This window comes from Protomyctophum bolini, assembly GCF_963924005.1.
Source record: "Protomyctophum bolini genome assembly, chromosome: 9".
NCBI classification, from domain to species: Eukaryota; Metazoa; Chordata; class Actinopteri; order Myctophiformes; family Myctophidae; genus Protomyctophum; species Protomyctophum bolini.
Genome location: NC_137870.1, coordinates 4615285 through 4629311, shown reverse-complemented (window position 1 = coordinate 4629311; position 14027 = coordinate 4615285). Strand labels below are relative to the sequence as shown.

Sequence of the window (14027 nt, the reverse complement as noted above, 5' to 3'; positions counted from 1 at the left end):
CCCCTCGTTAAACTCATAGTATATCTCTACGCTTGCACTTGATAGCATGATTCATGCTAGCACGAAATCAAAGCGTTTGACTGGCAAAAGGGCCTTTCTGTGTGGTGTTGGTATGTTCTCCCCTAGGGTAGGTATATATACCCTCACAAATAACATGCAGTAATCCTGGTCTCTAAACTCCTCCCCCCCCGGCTGGCCAGGGGGGGGGGGGGGGGGGGGCTGATGGACGGGTAAAGGAACTGGTCGGAATAACGTGTTCCTTCCACGCGCTATACGTCCGGCCGGGTAAACTCTCCCCATGTCAGGTGAAAAGAAGCAGCTTGGACTCCTCATGGACCCCCCCCCCCCCCCCCGGTTGGTAGAGGAAGTGTAGCGCCCAGGATTACATTAAGGTAATCGACACTGGGTGAAAAAAACAGGTTACAAAAATTGTGGGATAAAATAAAAAAATAAAATATGACAGACCGTTGACAAAGACAGCGAACCGGAGGAAGTCCAGGTATTTCTCTCCTCCACACGGGTTCCATCCGATGTCAGGGTAGCCCTTGGACAGCAGCATGGGGCAGCTCTGCAGTCCACAGCCTGCCAGGTACGTCACCACCTGCAGCACATCAGCGATCACAGTCAGTTGGTCACCAGTGTTGTTTTCGGCGACTAAAACTATGACAAAAGAATGTTCGTCGACTACCTTTTTTCACTGACGAAAACTAAACGAAAACTAAGCTATGACGACTAAAACTAAGACTAAATATATTGACAATTTAAAAACTAGACTAAAATGTTAGGAAGGGACTAGTGGACAAGAGATCCAGTATTTTGTCATTTTACACTTGGTTGCATGCTGAAAGTTAGCAGATCTGCTACTTTCAGCAAGTGTAAAACAATTACGATGGCACCATCAACGCCCACCAAAATACATTTTAGTCGAGACTAAAATTTAGTCGATTAAAATATTATATTTAGTCGATTAAAACTAGACTAACACGACTTTTGCTGCCAAAAACAAGTTCAGTGTGTCACCACCTATCAGTCAAACATCAATCACACTTCACGCACACAACGGGAAGTTGCGTTAGTAAGTAAATACCTATCTACAAGCTCATAGCGCGCCACCGAGTGGCGCGCTACAAGCTTGTAGGTCTGCTATTTTTGAAAAATCGAAGAACGACTGACATAGAAACATAGCTTTTTCAGAAAACTGTCAGGATGTAGAAGACATTTTTAGAATCTGATCTCAGGTCAAAATGGGATAATACTTGACCAAAATTAGCAGCTTTGGAGATAATGAGGTTTCCACCCCCGACAGAGAGGATATTATTAATAAGTGCATGGTGTCTTGTTGTCCAAACCTTCTCCAGGTCCTGCTCTTGGAGAGCCAAGGCCAGCTCGTTGTTGTCGATACAGGAAGCAGCCGCCACGTCCAGCGGGGTGGAGCCACGCATGCCTGCAGCGTTTAAAGTTCAAAGTCAAAGTTTAAAGTTCAAAGTCAAAGTTTAAGTTCAAAGTCAATACAGAATACAACCAAAACCCTGAGTTCTATTCGTAATTCTTACCACAAATTAACTCAATTCTCTCAACTCAACCCATTCAGGCCTGACTGTCGAAATTTTAAATAAATGTTTTCTAAATCATGAAGATTTTCCGAAAGATTTGAGGCACATTTTAACGATTCTTCAAAAATAGCAGACCTACAAGTTCATAGCGCGGCGCGCGCCACCAGCAACGTCAAGAGAAGTAAAGGGGGGTAATGGAATAAAAAATATTGTTCTATATAGAAAATGAGCTGGTAATAATATGTTTTTGGGAGCCGAGACTGACCCAGGCCTATCCCACTGTTCTGCAGCAGGTAGCTCAGGTGGTCGAACATGGAGCGCTGGTTCTGACGGCTGATGCGACAGAAGTAGCAGAGGAAGCGACAGCAGTTGGTCACCATCTGGGGGAACCGGATCTCCTGTGGAGAGAGAGAGAGTGGAATGACACTGTGAGATGCATTATTCATTGGTATATTTTAATTACAGTACCCTTGATATGTGCTCTAATGGTCTGTTTTAACCCATTTAGGCCTGACCTCGAAATTATAATTATTTCTGAAATAAATATTTTCACGTTTTTTCAAAAATAGCAGACCTACAAGCTCGTAGCGCGCCACTCGGTGGCGCGCTATGAGCTTGTAGATCTGCTATTTTTCAATAGCTAAAGCATATATCATAATGCTAACACTAAAAGGGGTTCCCGGGCCAAAATGGGTTAAATGCAGACACTTAAAACACTCCCTGATAACGTATTTTAATTTAACAGACTATTATGAAAATACATAGTTCAACCGGTGTGTATTTTCCCCCCTTCCTACCTCACCATCGCCATTATGATGCATTGACTTGAGCACTCTCTTCTCCACTGGTTTCCACACTCATTTTCCTATACTTTCCCTCTTTATCTCAGTTTGCCTATTCTGTCTGTCCCTCCTGAACTGTCTCCTCAGCTTTCCTACTGTCTGTCTCTCTCACACTGTCTTTCTCCTCAGCTTTCCTACTGTCTGTCTCTCTCACACTGTCTTTCTCATCAGCTTTCCTACTGTCTGTCTCTCTCACACCGTCTTTCTCCTCAGCTTTCCTACTGTCTGTCTCTCTCACACTGTCTTTCTCCTCAGCTTTCCTACTGTCTGTCTCTCTCACACTGTCTTTCTCCTCAGCTTTCCTACTGTCTGTCTCTCTCACACTGTCTTTCTCCTCAGCTTTCCTACTGTCTGTCTCTCCTGCACTGTCTGAATCCTATACATTGTCTTTCTCAGTTTTCCTATTGTCTTTTGTCTTGTCTCTCCGACACGGTCTTTCTCTCACATGTCCTATATACTGTCTGTCTCTCCTGCTCCGTCTGACTCTCAACATTTCCTATCGTCTGTCTCTCCTACAGTATTGTCTACTTCTCAGCGTTCATGCCGTCTTTCCAAATAAAGGGAGTGTTAATGTTTTACCTTGGAGTCTCCTCCGCCTCCCAACACGTTGACCATGACCTCCATGACGGTCTCGTGCATGCCCAGCGCTCGCATCAGGTTGGGGTGCTGGTAGAACACCTTGTTGTTCATGATGTTCCTGGAGAAATCAAATCAAAAACATTATATCACAGAACAGAAGCATAAGATCTCGTTGGTCTTGTATTTCTTTATTTCCCCCCACGTCTGTGTAATGTATAATGTCCGTATTGTAGGTATCAATCAATCAATCAATCAGTCAGTCAATCAATCAATCAACACATTTTCATTCCCTCCTAGCGATGTAAATTGATTGTCATTGTAATGAGTCCTGGGATGCAGGGATGGTCTTTTAGATGAGTCCCAGGGACATTTTATGAGTCCCACTTCAACGACGTTATAGGAGTCATATTTTTGCCTATTTTAACTCCCCATTGTATATGGTTATAATGTGGTTATATTCATGTAGAAAACAGAAGAAGAAATGGTTATCATAACTAAAGCTAGCAAAAAAGTAGTGCATCCCGTGGATGCAGAGGTCACCACTTCACCACTTTTCAACCTATCTTCATATAATAGGTCCTCATTAATAATCAGTCTGTGTCTCATAGGAGGGCTGTGGGCAGTTTAGAAACCGTCTTCCAGTGACATCATCATTAGGCAGATTTGTTTTTAAACAAGATTTTTTTACAAAAATGTTGGCTTCCACTAGAAAGCCTGCAGTTTCTATTAGCTTGTATTCCTCATCGATGATGTCACTGGAGGACGGTTTCTGAACTGCCCACCTGCCCTCCTATGAGACACAGACCGAGTAGGGTTTTTTTTTGCCATTTTATCATGATTATTAGTGAGGACCTATTATATGAAGATAGGTTGAAAAGTGGAGAAGTGGTCCTTTAACTATAAACTGAGTTTTGGGATGCAAAATGCACCCCCCTATTCTAATCTCCGATATTCCACTACTGTACCCTATGCTCTGGATCATGAGATCTGGATATTATGCCACTACTGTACCCTATGCTCTGGATCATCAGCCTCTCCTCCTCGGGGCCCATCTGGACGATGAGCAGCGAGCGGATGCAGCCCAGGCACTCCAGCAGGTCCATGGTGTCCTGGACCGAGATGGCGTTGACCGTGTAGGCCTTGGGCAGGGCCCGGATCAGCTCCCCCAGCCCGTCGTACTGCCTGTGGAGCAGGCTGAACATGATGCGCACCAGCTCGGGGTTCTGGATGAAGCTCTCCTGGGCCCAGTGGATCATGGTGTGGGAGATCAGCTCCTGGAGGGTACCTGGGGACGGGAAAACGAAAACATTAAAAGAGACTTGTTACTATACAAACAATACTTTAAAACAGTTCTCATGTTGCACACATGCGTAAAATAGCTCTTATTTGCGTGCCGCCCTCGTGTTGAAAACAATGTATTTCCAACTCCAGCTCGTCCCCAGTTCGGGCTGCGCTCGAGTGCTCGGTTTCTGCCCCCCCCCTCTATATCATATATAACTCTATGGCTCTGGTCTACTGTACTTACTGGGCTTGGGCTCCTCCTCCGGTTCCGGCTCCGGCTCTTCCACCTTGCGGATGTTCTTGACCTTGTCCACCAGGCTGTACAGTTTGCCTATCAGAGAGGTGTCCACCTCCTCCTCCTCGGCCGCCTGCTCTATTTGGATACCTGGAAAAGAAGGAAAAGGGGGACGTTAAATCCTCGTTAGCGGTGTTGTTTTCGTCGACTAAAAAACCCAAGACAGTAAAATGTCCGTCGACTACCTTTCTTCACTGACGAAAACTAAATTGGAACTTGTAAGAAAACGGACAAAAACTAAGACTAAATATTTTGAGAAATTTTGTCGACAAATAAAAACTAGACTAAAATGTTAGGAAGTATAGAAGCCTCACAACGTGTCGCGCTGCCTGCGACGCGTTGTGAGGCTTGTAGATCGGCTATTTTCAGCAAGTATACAAAATCTGTCATCACAACAACAACGGCATCAAAGACCCGCCAACTAAATCAACTGTATAGATTTAGTCGACTAAAAACCTCACTGTGTTTAGTCGACTAAAACTAACACTAAAACATTTCCAGGTGACTTAAAATGTGACTAAAACTAAATGGAAACTATTCAAAAGACTATATGACTAAAAGACCACAACTCACCGCAGTGATTCAGCAGGTCATTGTGGAAGTAAAACAGGGTCTCTTTGGTCTCCTCTGGCACGGGGCAGTCCTCCTCCTCGGGACCATGCTTGAAGTTGGTCAGCAGGACCACCTGGACACACACACACACACACACACACACACACACACACACGGACACGGACACAGACACACACAATTGTAACAGCCAACTCCATTTCCAATGCTGCGAGACACATATTTCGGAAGCAGTGGTGAAAAGTAACTAAAGGTATATTCAGTGATTTCACTCAAAAAAACCTTAGGTTTCGTTTTTGGCTGTGGGAGTTAAGCCTTTCATCCAATCAGGATAGAGAGCCAAAAAACGAAACCTACGGTTTTTTGACCCCCCCAGGGGTTAACTGGGGACAGGGAGGAACTCCTTATATGGTCAGCACACTCTATAGTAGAGAGGATTATCACAACAAAACAAAACAATAAGTGATATTTGAATTAAGTGAAATCACTGAATATACCTTTAAGAACATTACTTGAGTATATTTTACTCTCAAGTACTATACTTACTTATGGTACAATTTTGAGGAAATTTTACTGTAGTACCTCAATTTTTCAATGGTTTATAATATACTTCTACTCCACTACATGTCAGAGGCAAAATGTTGCACTCTTTAATCCAACTACAATGAATTATAAAACTTTAGTTACAGGTTACTTTGTGTACAATGATCATTTCACACTTTGGCTATTCGAAAATAATAATAATAATAATAATAATAAAAAGTTTTTCTCCTCTGGTGAAAAGCTGGAGTTTGCGAGATGGCAGACGACGTACTCTCAAATCTGGTCACAAATAATAAATAAAAAAAAGTGTTCAACGCATTCCCAAACATCTATGTAATTAACAGCCAGTCCGTCCGACTCCGGTCCGCACCTGGTCTTGCGGTGGCGAGCGGAACTCGCGGGTCCTGCGGGCCGTCTCGGCGGCCGACATGGTGAAGGCTCTCATCAGCTGAGCGTAGCGCACGCGCTGGTTGCTCTGGATGGCGCCCACGAAGGAGTCCGAGTACGCCACGATGGCCTCCACCCGGTGCCTCAGCTCGCAGTCACAGAAGTACTGCAGCAGAGTGCACATCTGAGGAACGACGGGGCAGAGAGGAGAGGATTGAGTTGTTTTGGGGGGACTGACTGACACAAGCACAGTTCATCTTAAGACCTGAGGGTCGATTCTACAAATCCAATCTTCCGCCGTAGTCTGAAAACCCACCTTTTCAGACTCCATCATGGCCCATAGCACTTACCCCAACCCCTTAGATAGCATTTCTGTAGACTGAGATAGCATTTGATACAGACTTATAGCATGTTATGTAGACAGCACTATAATTGCATTGTATGTAGTCATAGCACGTCATAGTACATATGTATAGCATAGTAGTATAGATGTATAGTTTATATGTATAGCTTCATTATAGATATTCCACTGTTACTTTCTTAGCTTACGCATGTTTCTTGATAAATGTTTTTATGTGATGTATGCCCATGCTTTTTTGTTCTTGCTTAATGTAAGTCGCTCTGGATTAAGAGCGTCTGCTAAATGCCTAAATTGTAATTGTAAATTGTACAAATGCCTTCAAGATCTAGTAGTTCTCACACAAAATGTTCAAGAAAAGCTCGCAGTGCGGCTACGAAGCGCAACGATATATAAACGTATAGCGGAAAGCAGGAGGAACTAGTGTGTGCATGGGGGGGCCAGATGACAGCAGCTGTTTGGGGGTCTAGCAAACGAAGGAACGAAAAATAAATGAGAGGAAAAGACGGATAATTAAAGAAAGAACGACGGAAGAGAAGAATGAAGGACGAAAGATGAGACGAAAAGGGTGGAGGAAAGGAAGGAAAGAAATAAAAGAATACAGGAGTAAAAGGAAGGAAGGAAGAAACACAAAAATGAAAAGGGAGGAATTGGAAGGAAGGAAGGAAGGAAGCAGGTAATAAAAGAAAGAAGCGTTTCCAAATATCCTTTATTTTGTAGACACTGACCTGCAGTTTGACCGACTCTGGCAGCTTCATCTGGAGCAGACCCTCCTCCGGAAGCCCCTCCTCCTCCTCGGCCTCCACCACCAGCTGCATGTTCTCCTCCTCCGCCTTCTCTCCCTCCGCCTTCTCCTTCTCCTCGCCGTCTCCCTCCTCCTTGAGCTCCTTCTCCTCCTCCTCCTCTTCGCCCATGCCCTCGTCCTCCTCCTCCTCCTCCTCCTCCTCCTCGCCTTCTTCCTTGGCGTCGCCGGCCTCCACCACCTCCTCCTCCTCGATCGTCGCCTCCTCGACCTCCTTCTTGGCGGCGAAGACACTTGGGTCGATCATCTTGAGGATGTGCTCCGTGTCCTGGTCGCTGAAGATGCCCATGATGAGCAGCGTGCTGATGAGCTTCAGGATGGGGACGTACTGGAACTCCACGCTGCCCCCCACCGGGTCCCGCATGGCCTGGCTGCCGTCCAGCACGGCCTCCGTCAGCATGCTGTTGGCCTTGGTCTTCAGCTCCTGATACATACGAGAGAGAAGAGAGACATGTGATATCATGCTGTTGGCCTTGGTCTTCAGCTCCTGATTATATACGAGAGAGAAGAGAGACATGTGATATCATGCTGTTGGCCTTGGTCTTCAGCTCCTGATTATATACGAGAGAGAAGAGAGATAGATGTGATATCATGCTGTTGGCCTTGGTCTTCAGCTCCTGAGATATACGAGAGAGAAGAGAGACATGTGATATCAGGGTCACAAGAAAATGGGGACAGATGGAACCTCCAACACAAGGACAATGGGAGGACTTGATTCAGGAAATACAGTACATTTCATGGAGAAACTGACACACTGTCTGAGGCTGCAGGAAGAAAAAATGGAGGACAAATGGTCCAAATGGACAACATTTAAGAGTATGGGGGAAGGAGAAACAATAGCAAATGCCTAGAAAAATGTAAAGTAACAAGCAACGTTTGGAACGCAATGTCGATGCCTTTGGCAACTGTCGTGACAGAAAATAAGCTAAGCAGCCTCCAAAAACCAAACCAGGCAAGCAACTGTGAATTAATCCACGTTAAAACGGCTGGAAATATGCAGGCTTGGCAACCAGTGTTGCCACAACTGGTGACAGAGCAGGCTCAGCAGAAAATGATCTCCTGTCGGGACTTTCACAAAGCTAATATTGACCAGCTTTCAGCTGGTAAAAAAAAACACATTTACATCCATTTTGGCTGGTGGTTATGGTTAAACTTTCCCCACCCAGTCTGGTTTACCTGCAGAGGGAATATGGACTGAGGGTGTACACGTCAGGGTCCGTGCCCACGAAGCCCACGGGCGAGTAGTGGTTCAACGGCCGCAGGCAGGTGGTGAGGCCCACGCCGGGCAGCGAGTGGCAGCGGCTCTTCTCGCTCTCGTACAGCTTGATGGTGAGCGTCTCCGCCGTCATGGGCACGATGAACTCGCTGTTGGTGGCCAGCCGCGCCCGCTTGGCCGACTCCAGGTGGATGCTGATGAGCAGGTCGAAGTAGCCGCTGCGCAGCGGGCCCGGCAGTAGTTGTTCTCGATGGCGTAGATGAGCTGCGACTCGTCCACGTGGAGCAGAGGGCGTGCGCCACGCGGTTGTTGCCCAGCGCGCACACGGCGCAGTAGAGCATGAGCGTGTGGAAGTGGAACTTCATCAGGTCCTGCCGCTCCGCCAGCTCCAGGACGTCGATGCACCTGGGAGGGGAGGGCAGAAAGGAATAGTTTTCAGAATTCCTTCATGGGGAGGGCCTCCATGCCTGGTTTATATAGCCAGGGGAGGGCGTGAGCCCAGTGTCCATGACATCAGAGACACTGGGCTCACTGCTACAATCTAAAATATCTAAAACCACATATTACACACATAAAGACCCCCAGGAAAGTGTTCTAAAGCTTCTAAACGTCATTAACATATATCTTTTTGCAAAAAGGGTGAAGTGTCCCTTTAAGGAAAGTTTATGCGTGCACCACGTACTATGTAAACTTTGCCATCTATTTTTTGAGAAATCGTGAAAATGTGGAGCAAATCTTCTTTCATAATGAACGTTTTTAACTCAAATCTTTGCTTCTGGGGGTGGGTCCCTGGAACAACATATTTTCAGATGAGGGTCGGCAACCAAATACATATAATGTCTTGATTTATCAAGACCAGGCCTAAATGGGTCAAAGTAAGGCGCTGTTGTCCTATAGTTGTGGTGGGTGGGTGGGTGGGTGGTGGGGCTGACCTGTTCTCCTCGGGGATGTGCAGCGCCATCATGGTGAGAGGCTCCATGCAGTCCACGGCCCAGCCCAGCCTCTCGCTCACGCGGACCACCTCGGGGTGGAGGAAGTTGTTGGGCATGCGGCTCAGATGACGGGCGTGAGCATCTGGACGTCCAGCCGGGGCGGGCACTGGGGCACGGCGTTGGTGCGCTCACTGCGGAACATGGCGGCCGAGATGGGCATGATGTTCTGATGGGAGTAAGTAAGTAAGTAAATTTATTTGTAAAGCACCTTTCAAGACAAAGTCACAAGGTGCTGAAAAGAACACAGAACAAGCAATCAAAAAGTTAAAACCAAACAGGGAAACATAGCACAAAAAAGTAAAAAGACAATAAAGAATTTAACCGAAACCAATAAACAAGGCAAAAAACTCATAAAACATATGCATGTAAAAATAGTAAACTAGAGGCAGAATCACAAAAAACATAGGAATATAAAAATAAGTCAGGTAAGAACTACATGGGAAAAATAAATGCGGAATAAATGTGTCTTTAGCTTTGTCTTAAAGGAGTCTACTGACTCAGCATTTCTTAGGAGGAGGAGGAGGAGGAGGAGGCAAAAACCCATGGGAGGACAGAAAGAGAGAAGATTTGTGTTAAAAATAAATAAAATAAAAGAAGAATGATGTGGCTCTTTTGGGGTGGGTGGGGAGGTGGAGGGGTAAGTACCAGGTACTCATTTTTGTATGTTTGTTATTTTTATTTTTAAAGAAGAAAAGAAAAGAAACAAAAAAGTCGGGAAGAAACTCCAAAATGTTAATTTCTCGGGAAATGAAAAATATACATTTTTCAGGAAATTAAGAAAACCTTGTATTTTTTTAAAACAAAGCAATACTGCCTCATTAAAGTTGGTGTTGTAACTTTATATATTGTCAATTACTTCCATGAGAGAGGGGGGTGGAGTTAGTTGCTTTAGCCGACATATTGAGGGTCCAATGGAGTTAAGAGGTTTCGTCCAAAGCACTTTTTTTTACTACTTTCCATTGGTTCAATATTTTCGAAACAACACACAGACGTACAGGTGTTCAATAGCATTTAGATTCATGCAGAAAAAATAAATCTAAAACCTCGAAAATGGGGCGATCACGTCATTTTCAAATGATCGGAATCGGGTGCGAAAAAGACGTTCAACGTGATTGGGGGGACATCCCATCCATACATCATTGCATTAGAGCATGAATTATGTTTCTTACAGTTCAGTTCAAGAGTCTATACAGACTAATGCTTCTTCTACACCCATTCTGAACGGGAACCCATTTCGGTGGTTAGCATCATGTCATGCTTTAGCTATTGAAAAAAAGCAGATCTACAAGCTCATAGCGCGCCACCGAGTGGCGCGCTACAAGCTTGTAGATCTGCTATTTTTGAAAAAATCGAAGAGCGACTGACATTTTTAGAATCTGATCTCAGGTCAGAATGGGTTCATCAGACCAGTGTGTGTCCTAGTGGAAACCTCGTATGAATCTGATCTCAGGTCAGAAGGGTTAACAGAACAGACAAGAAGAAGGACGTGTGCGTGTGTGTGTGTGTGTGTGTGTGTGTGTGTGTGTGTGCGTGCGTGTCTTTGTGTGTGTGTGTGTGTGTGTGTGTGTGTGTGTGTGTGCGTTGTGCGTGTCTTTGTGTGAGAGGCAAGGAAATCCTGTGACCTTGAGTTTGCCCAGCTCGAACTGCACCACGTTGTTATTGGTCGGCTCGACGAAGACGGCAGGGAACAGCTTCGTGTTTGGGCTCCACCTGAACACCACGTCAGAGAGGGGAGAGGGAGAGAGAGAGGGGAGAGGGAGAGGGAGAGGGAGAGGGAGAGGGGAGAGAGAGAGGAGAGGAGAGGGAGAGGGAGAGGGAGAGGGAGAGGGAGAGGGAGAGGGAGAGGGAGAGGGAGAGGGAGAGGGAGAGGGAGAGGGAGAGAGAGAGGGAGAGGAGAGGGAGAGGGAGAGGGAGAGAGAGGAGGGAGAGATAGAGAGAGAGAGAGACGGAGAGAGAGAGGGAGAGGGAGGGAGGAGAGGGAGAGACGGAGAGAGAGAGGGAGAGGGAGAGGGAGAGATAAGAGAGAGAGGAGACGGAGAGAGAGAGGGAGAGAGAGAGAGAGAGAGAGACGGAGAGAGAGAGGAGAGGAGGGAGAGGGAGAGGGAGAGAGAGAGGGAGAGGAGAGAGGGAGAGGGAGAGAGGGAGAGGGAGAGGGAGAGGAGAGGAGGAGAGGGAGAGGGAGAGGGAGAGGGAGAGGAGAGGGAGAGGGAGAGGGAGAGAGAGGGAGAGAGAGAGGAGAGGGAGAGGGAGAGGGAGAGGGAGAGGGAGAGGGGAGAGGGAGAGAGAGAGATAGAGATAAATACCAGCAGGATGACTAGATGTAGAATCGAGGCCAGTACAAACTACAGTAAATGGCATGGGGGGGGGGGGTGGAAAGTAACATCATACATTTGCTTGAGTACTGTACTTACAATTTGGAGGTATTTGTGCTTTACTAGTATTTCCAATACTTTTATTTCTACACCCACAAATTCTCCATTCATTGTCAATGGGAATTTAATGTTTGTGTAAGACAAAAAAATCGACACTATAGCTGAATAAAATATAATTGCTGCAAATGAGCGTAATAGCTCCCTTAAAAAATAGAATAATAATGAAACTGCACAATTTTCACCAGAGGAGAAAAACTTGTTTTCATTTTTTTCTCTCCAAAATGAGTTAATAGCACAGGCAGACTCTTCACATACTAGAGCATGTCTGAAATAAGTGTCAGAGCTGAAATCGACATGTAAATATGAAATAAATGCCCAAACATGTCGACAGAAGTGTACCTTTCAAGCCTGTTTTCTCAACTCGCTGTTTTCCTGCGAGACATTACTCTATAAGCCATTATCTCCAAACACTGCTGGGTCAAACTGAACAACTAGTATGTCAATTTGAAGCCTGATTCCCTGCTTTCATATGACATGAAAAAAAACAAAAAATCTAAAAAATCCAATGGCAGTCCCTTTAGTCACAATTGTATTCAATTCCAGGCAAATCACACAAAACATTGACGGAGAAAGAATCCGATGGGGGCGAGGCCGCCATGGCTCACCTGGAAGGAAAGTGTTGATCTCCTTCCCGTTGGCCGTGAAGGTCATGAGGCCGGTGGCCAGGTCCACCAGGCAGCCCACCACCATGTCCTCCTGGCTGAAGCGTGTGTGGTCTGGTTGGAGACCAGTCTCCTCCCCACACCATGTAGCAGTTGCTGTGCTTCATACTGCAAGAGACACAGGGCGATTTTAACAACCCATTCTGACCTGAGATCAGATTCTAAAAATGTTTCTAAAAAATTTCAGTCAAGTGTAAAAACAGTCGATTACGATGCCATCGAGGCCCACAAAAATACTATTTTAGTCGACTAAATCAACTGTAGATTTAGTCTACTAAAACTAAACTAACACTAAAACATTCCAGGTGACTAAAATGTGACTGAAACTGTTTACATGTCATGGCAATAAAGGCTTCTGATTCTGATTCTGAAAAAGTGGTATAGCACTTTGTAAAAGGGCTCCACTATAGGTTATACCCTACGACGTTCTGACCTGTCGTGTATGTTGCCTCGGTCGTCTCCCACGGTCACGGTGACGTTGCGTACTTTGGAGAGGTCGAAAGTGCGTGTCGAACTGATGGTAGTCGGGCGTGACCCAGCCTATCCACACGCCGGGCGGCTCCTGGCCGCGAATATCCTCACGGAGTAGTAATACTATACACGGAAAGGCAGAGACCACAACCACAACGGAAAACAGCGAGTGAGTCCCAAAATGAAATGCAGTACACCTCTCAGAAATATATAGTACACACGTGTAGACAAGACGTACAATGTGAGAAGCACACAATGTTTTTTTGTTTTGTTTTTTTTCAACTTCTATAAGCACACCTAAACCCATTTGGGGACGGGAACCCCTTTTTGGTGTTAGCAGCATGTTATGCTTTAGCTATTGATAAAAATAGCAGATCTACAAGCTCATAGCGCACCACCGAGTGGCGCGCTACGAGCTTGTAGGTCTGCTATTTTTTGAAGAATCGTGAAAAGTGACATGAAAGTGTTTGAGAACGACTGACATAGAAAAACATAGCTTTTTTTCCAAGAGAACAGTCAGGATTTAGAAGAAGACATTTGCGGAAAAATGGGATAAAAAGAAAATAATAGAATATGAATTATTAATTGCGGAAGGGAGTGAGATTAGCAGCTCACCGTGGTCGTGAAGACGATGAACTCAGGGTCGTCTCTGTCGTCGGGAACGACGTCATCGTTCAGCCGAGTCACCATGGTGGGGGGAGGGGGAGGGGGATAACGTTGTCGTGGCGACCTTCTTTGCCCTTTGGAACAATCTGATAAAGAGTCCAGATACACAACACAAGTACAGAGGATGTCGTCAGCACAAGCAACCCTTAATGACATTAATAAACACTCGCAGGATTACGGGCACGGCCGCAGTCGAGTTGGCTATTGAAAAAATAGCAGATCTACAAGCTCATACGATCTTGTATACGTAGGTCTGCTATTTTCGAAAAATCGTGAAAATGTGGTACAAATTTTGGAATATATATTCTTTCAGAGTGAACGTTTTTTTAACTCATTCAAACAAAGACAAACACATTTACGACACCACGCTCTCTCTCA

At 45.5% G+C, this 14027-nt stretch overlaps 1 protein-coding gene across 1 annotated transcript in view; it reads right to left on the bottom strand.

The window, feature by feature from the left end:
- Positions 1–14027, bottom strand: part of ryr1b (ryanodine receptor 1b (skeletal)) — a 162794-nt gene that overhangs the window by 82970 nt on the left and 65797 nt on the right. The window contains 9 exon segments of the mRNA XM_080771534.1: positions 466–601; positions 1350–1444; positions 1819–1951; positions 2975–3092; positions 3986–4259; positions 4500–4640; positions 5124–5235; positions 6034–6234; positions 7137–7634. Of these exon segments, the coding sequence (XP_080627660.1) occupies positions 466–601; positions 1350–1444; positions 1819–1951; positions 2975–3092; positions 3986–4259; positions 4500–4640; positions 5124–5235; positions 6034–6234; positions 7137–7634 (1708 nt within the window).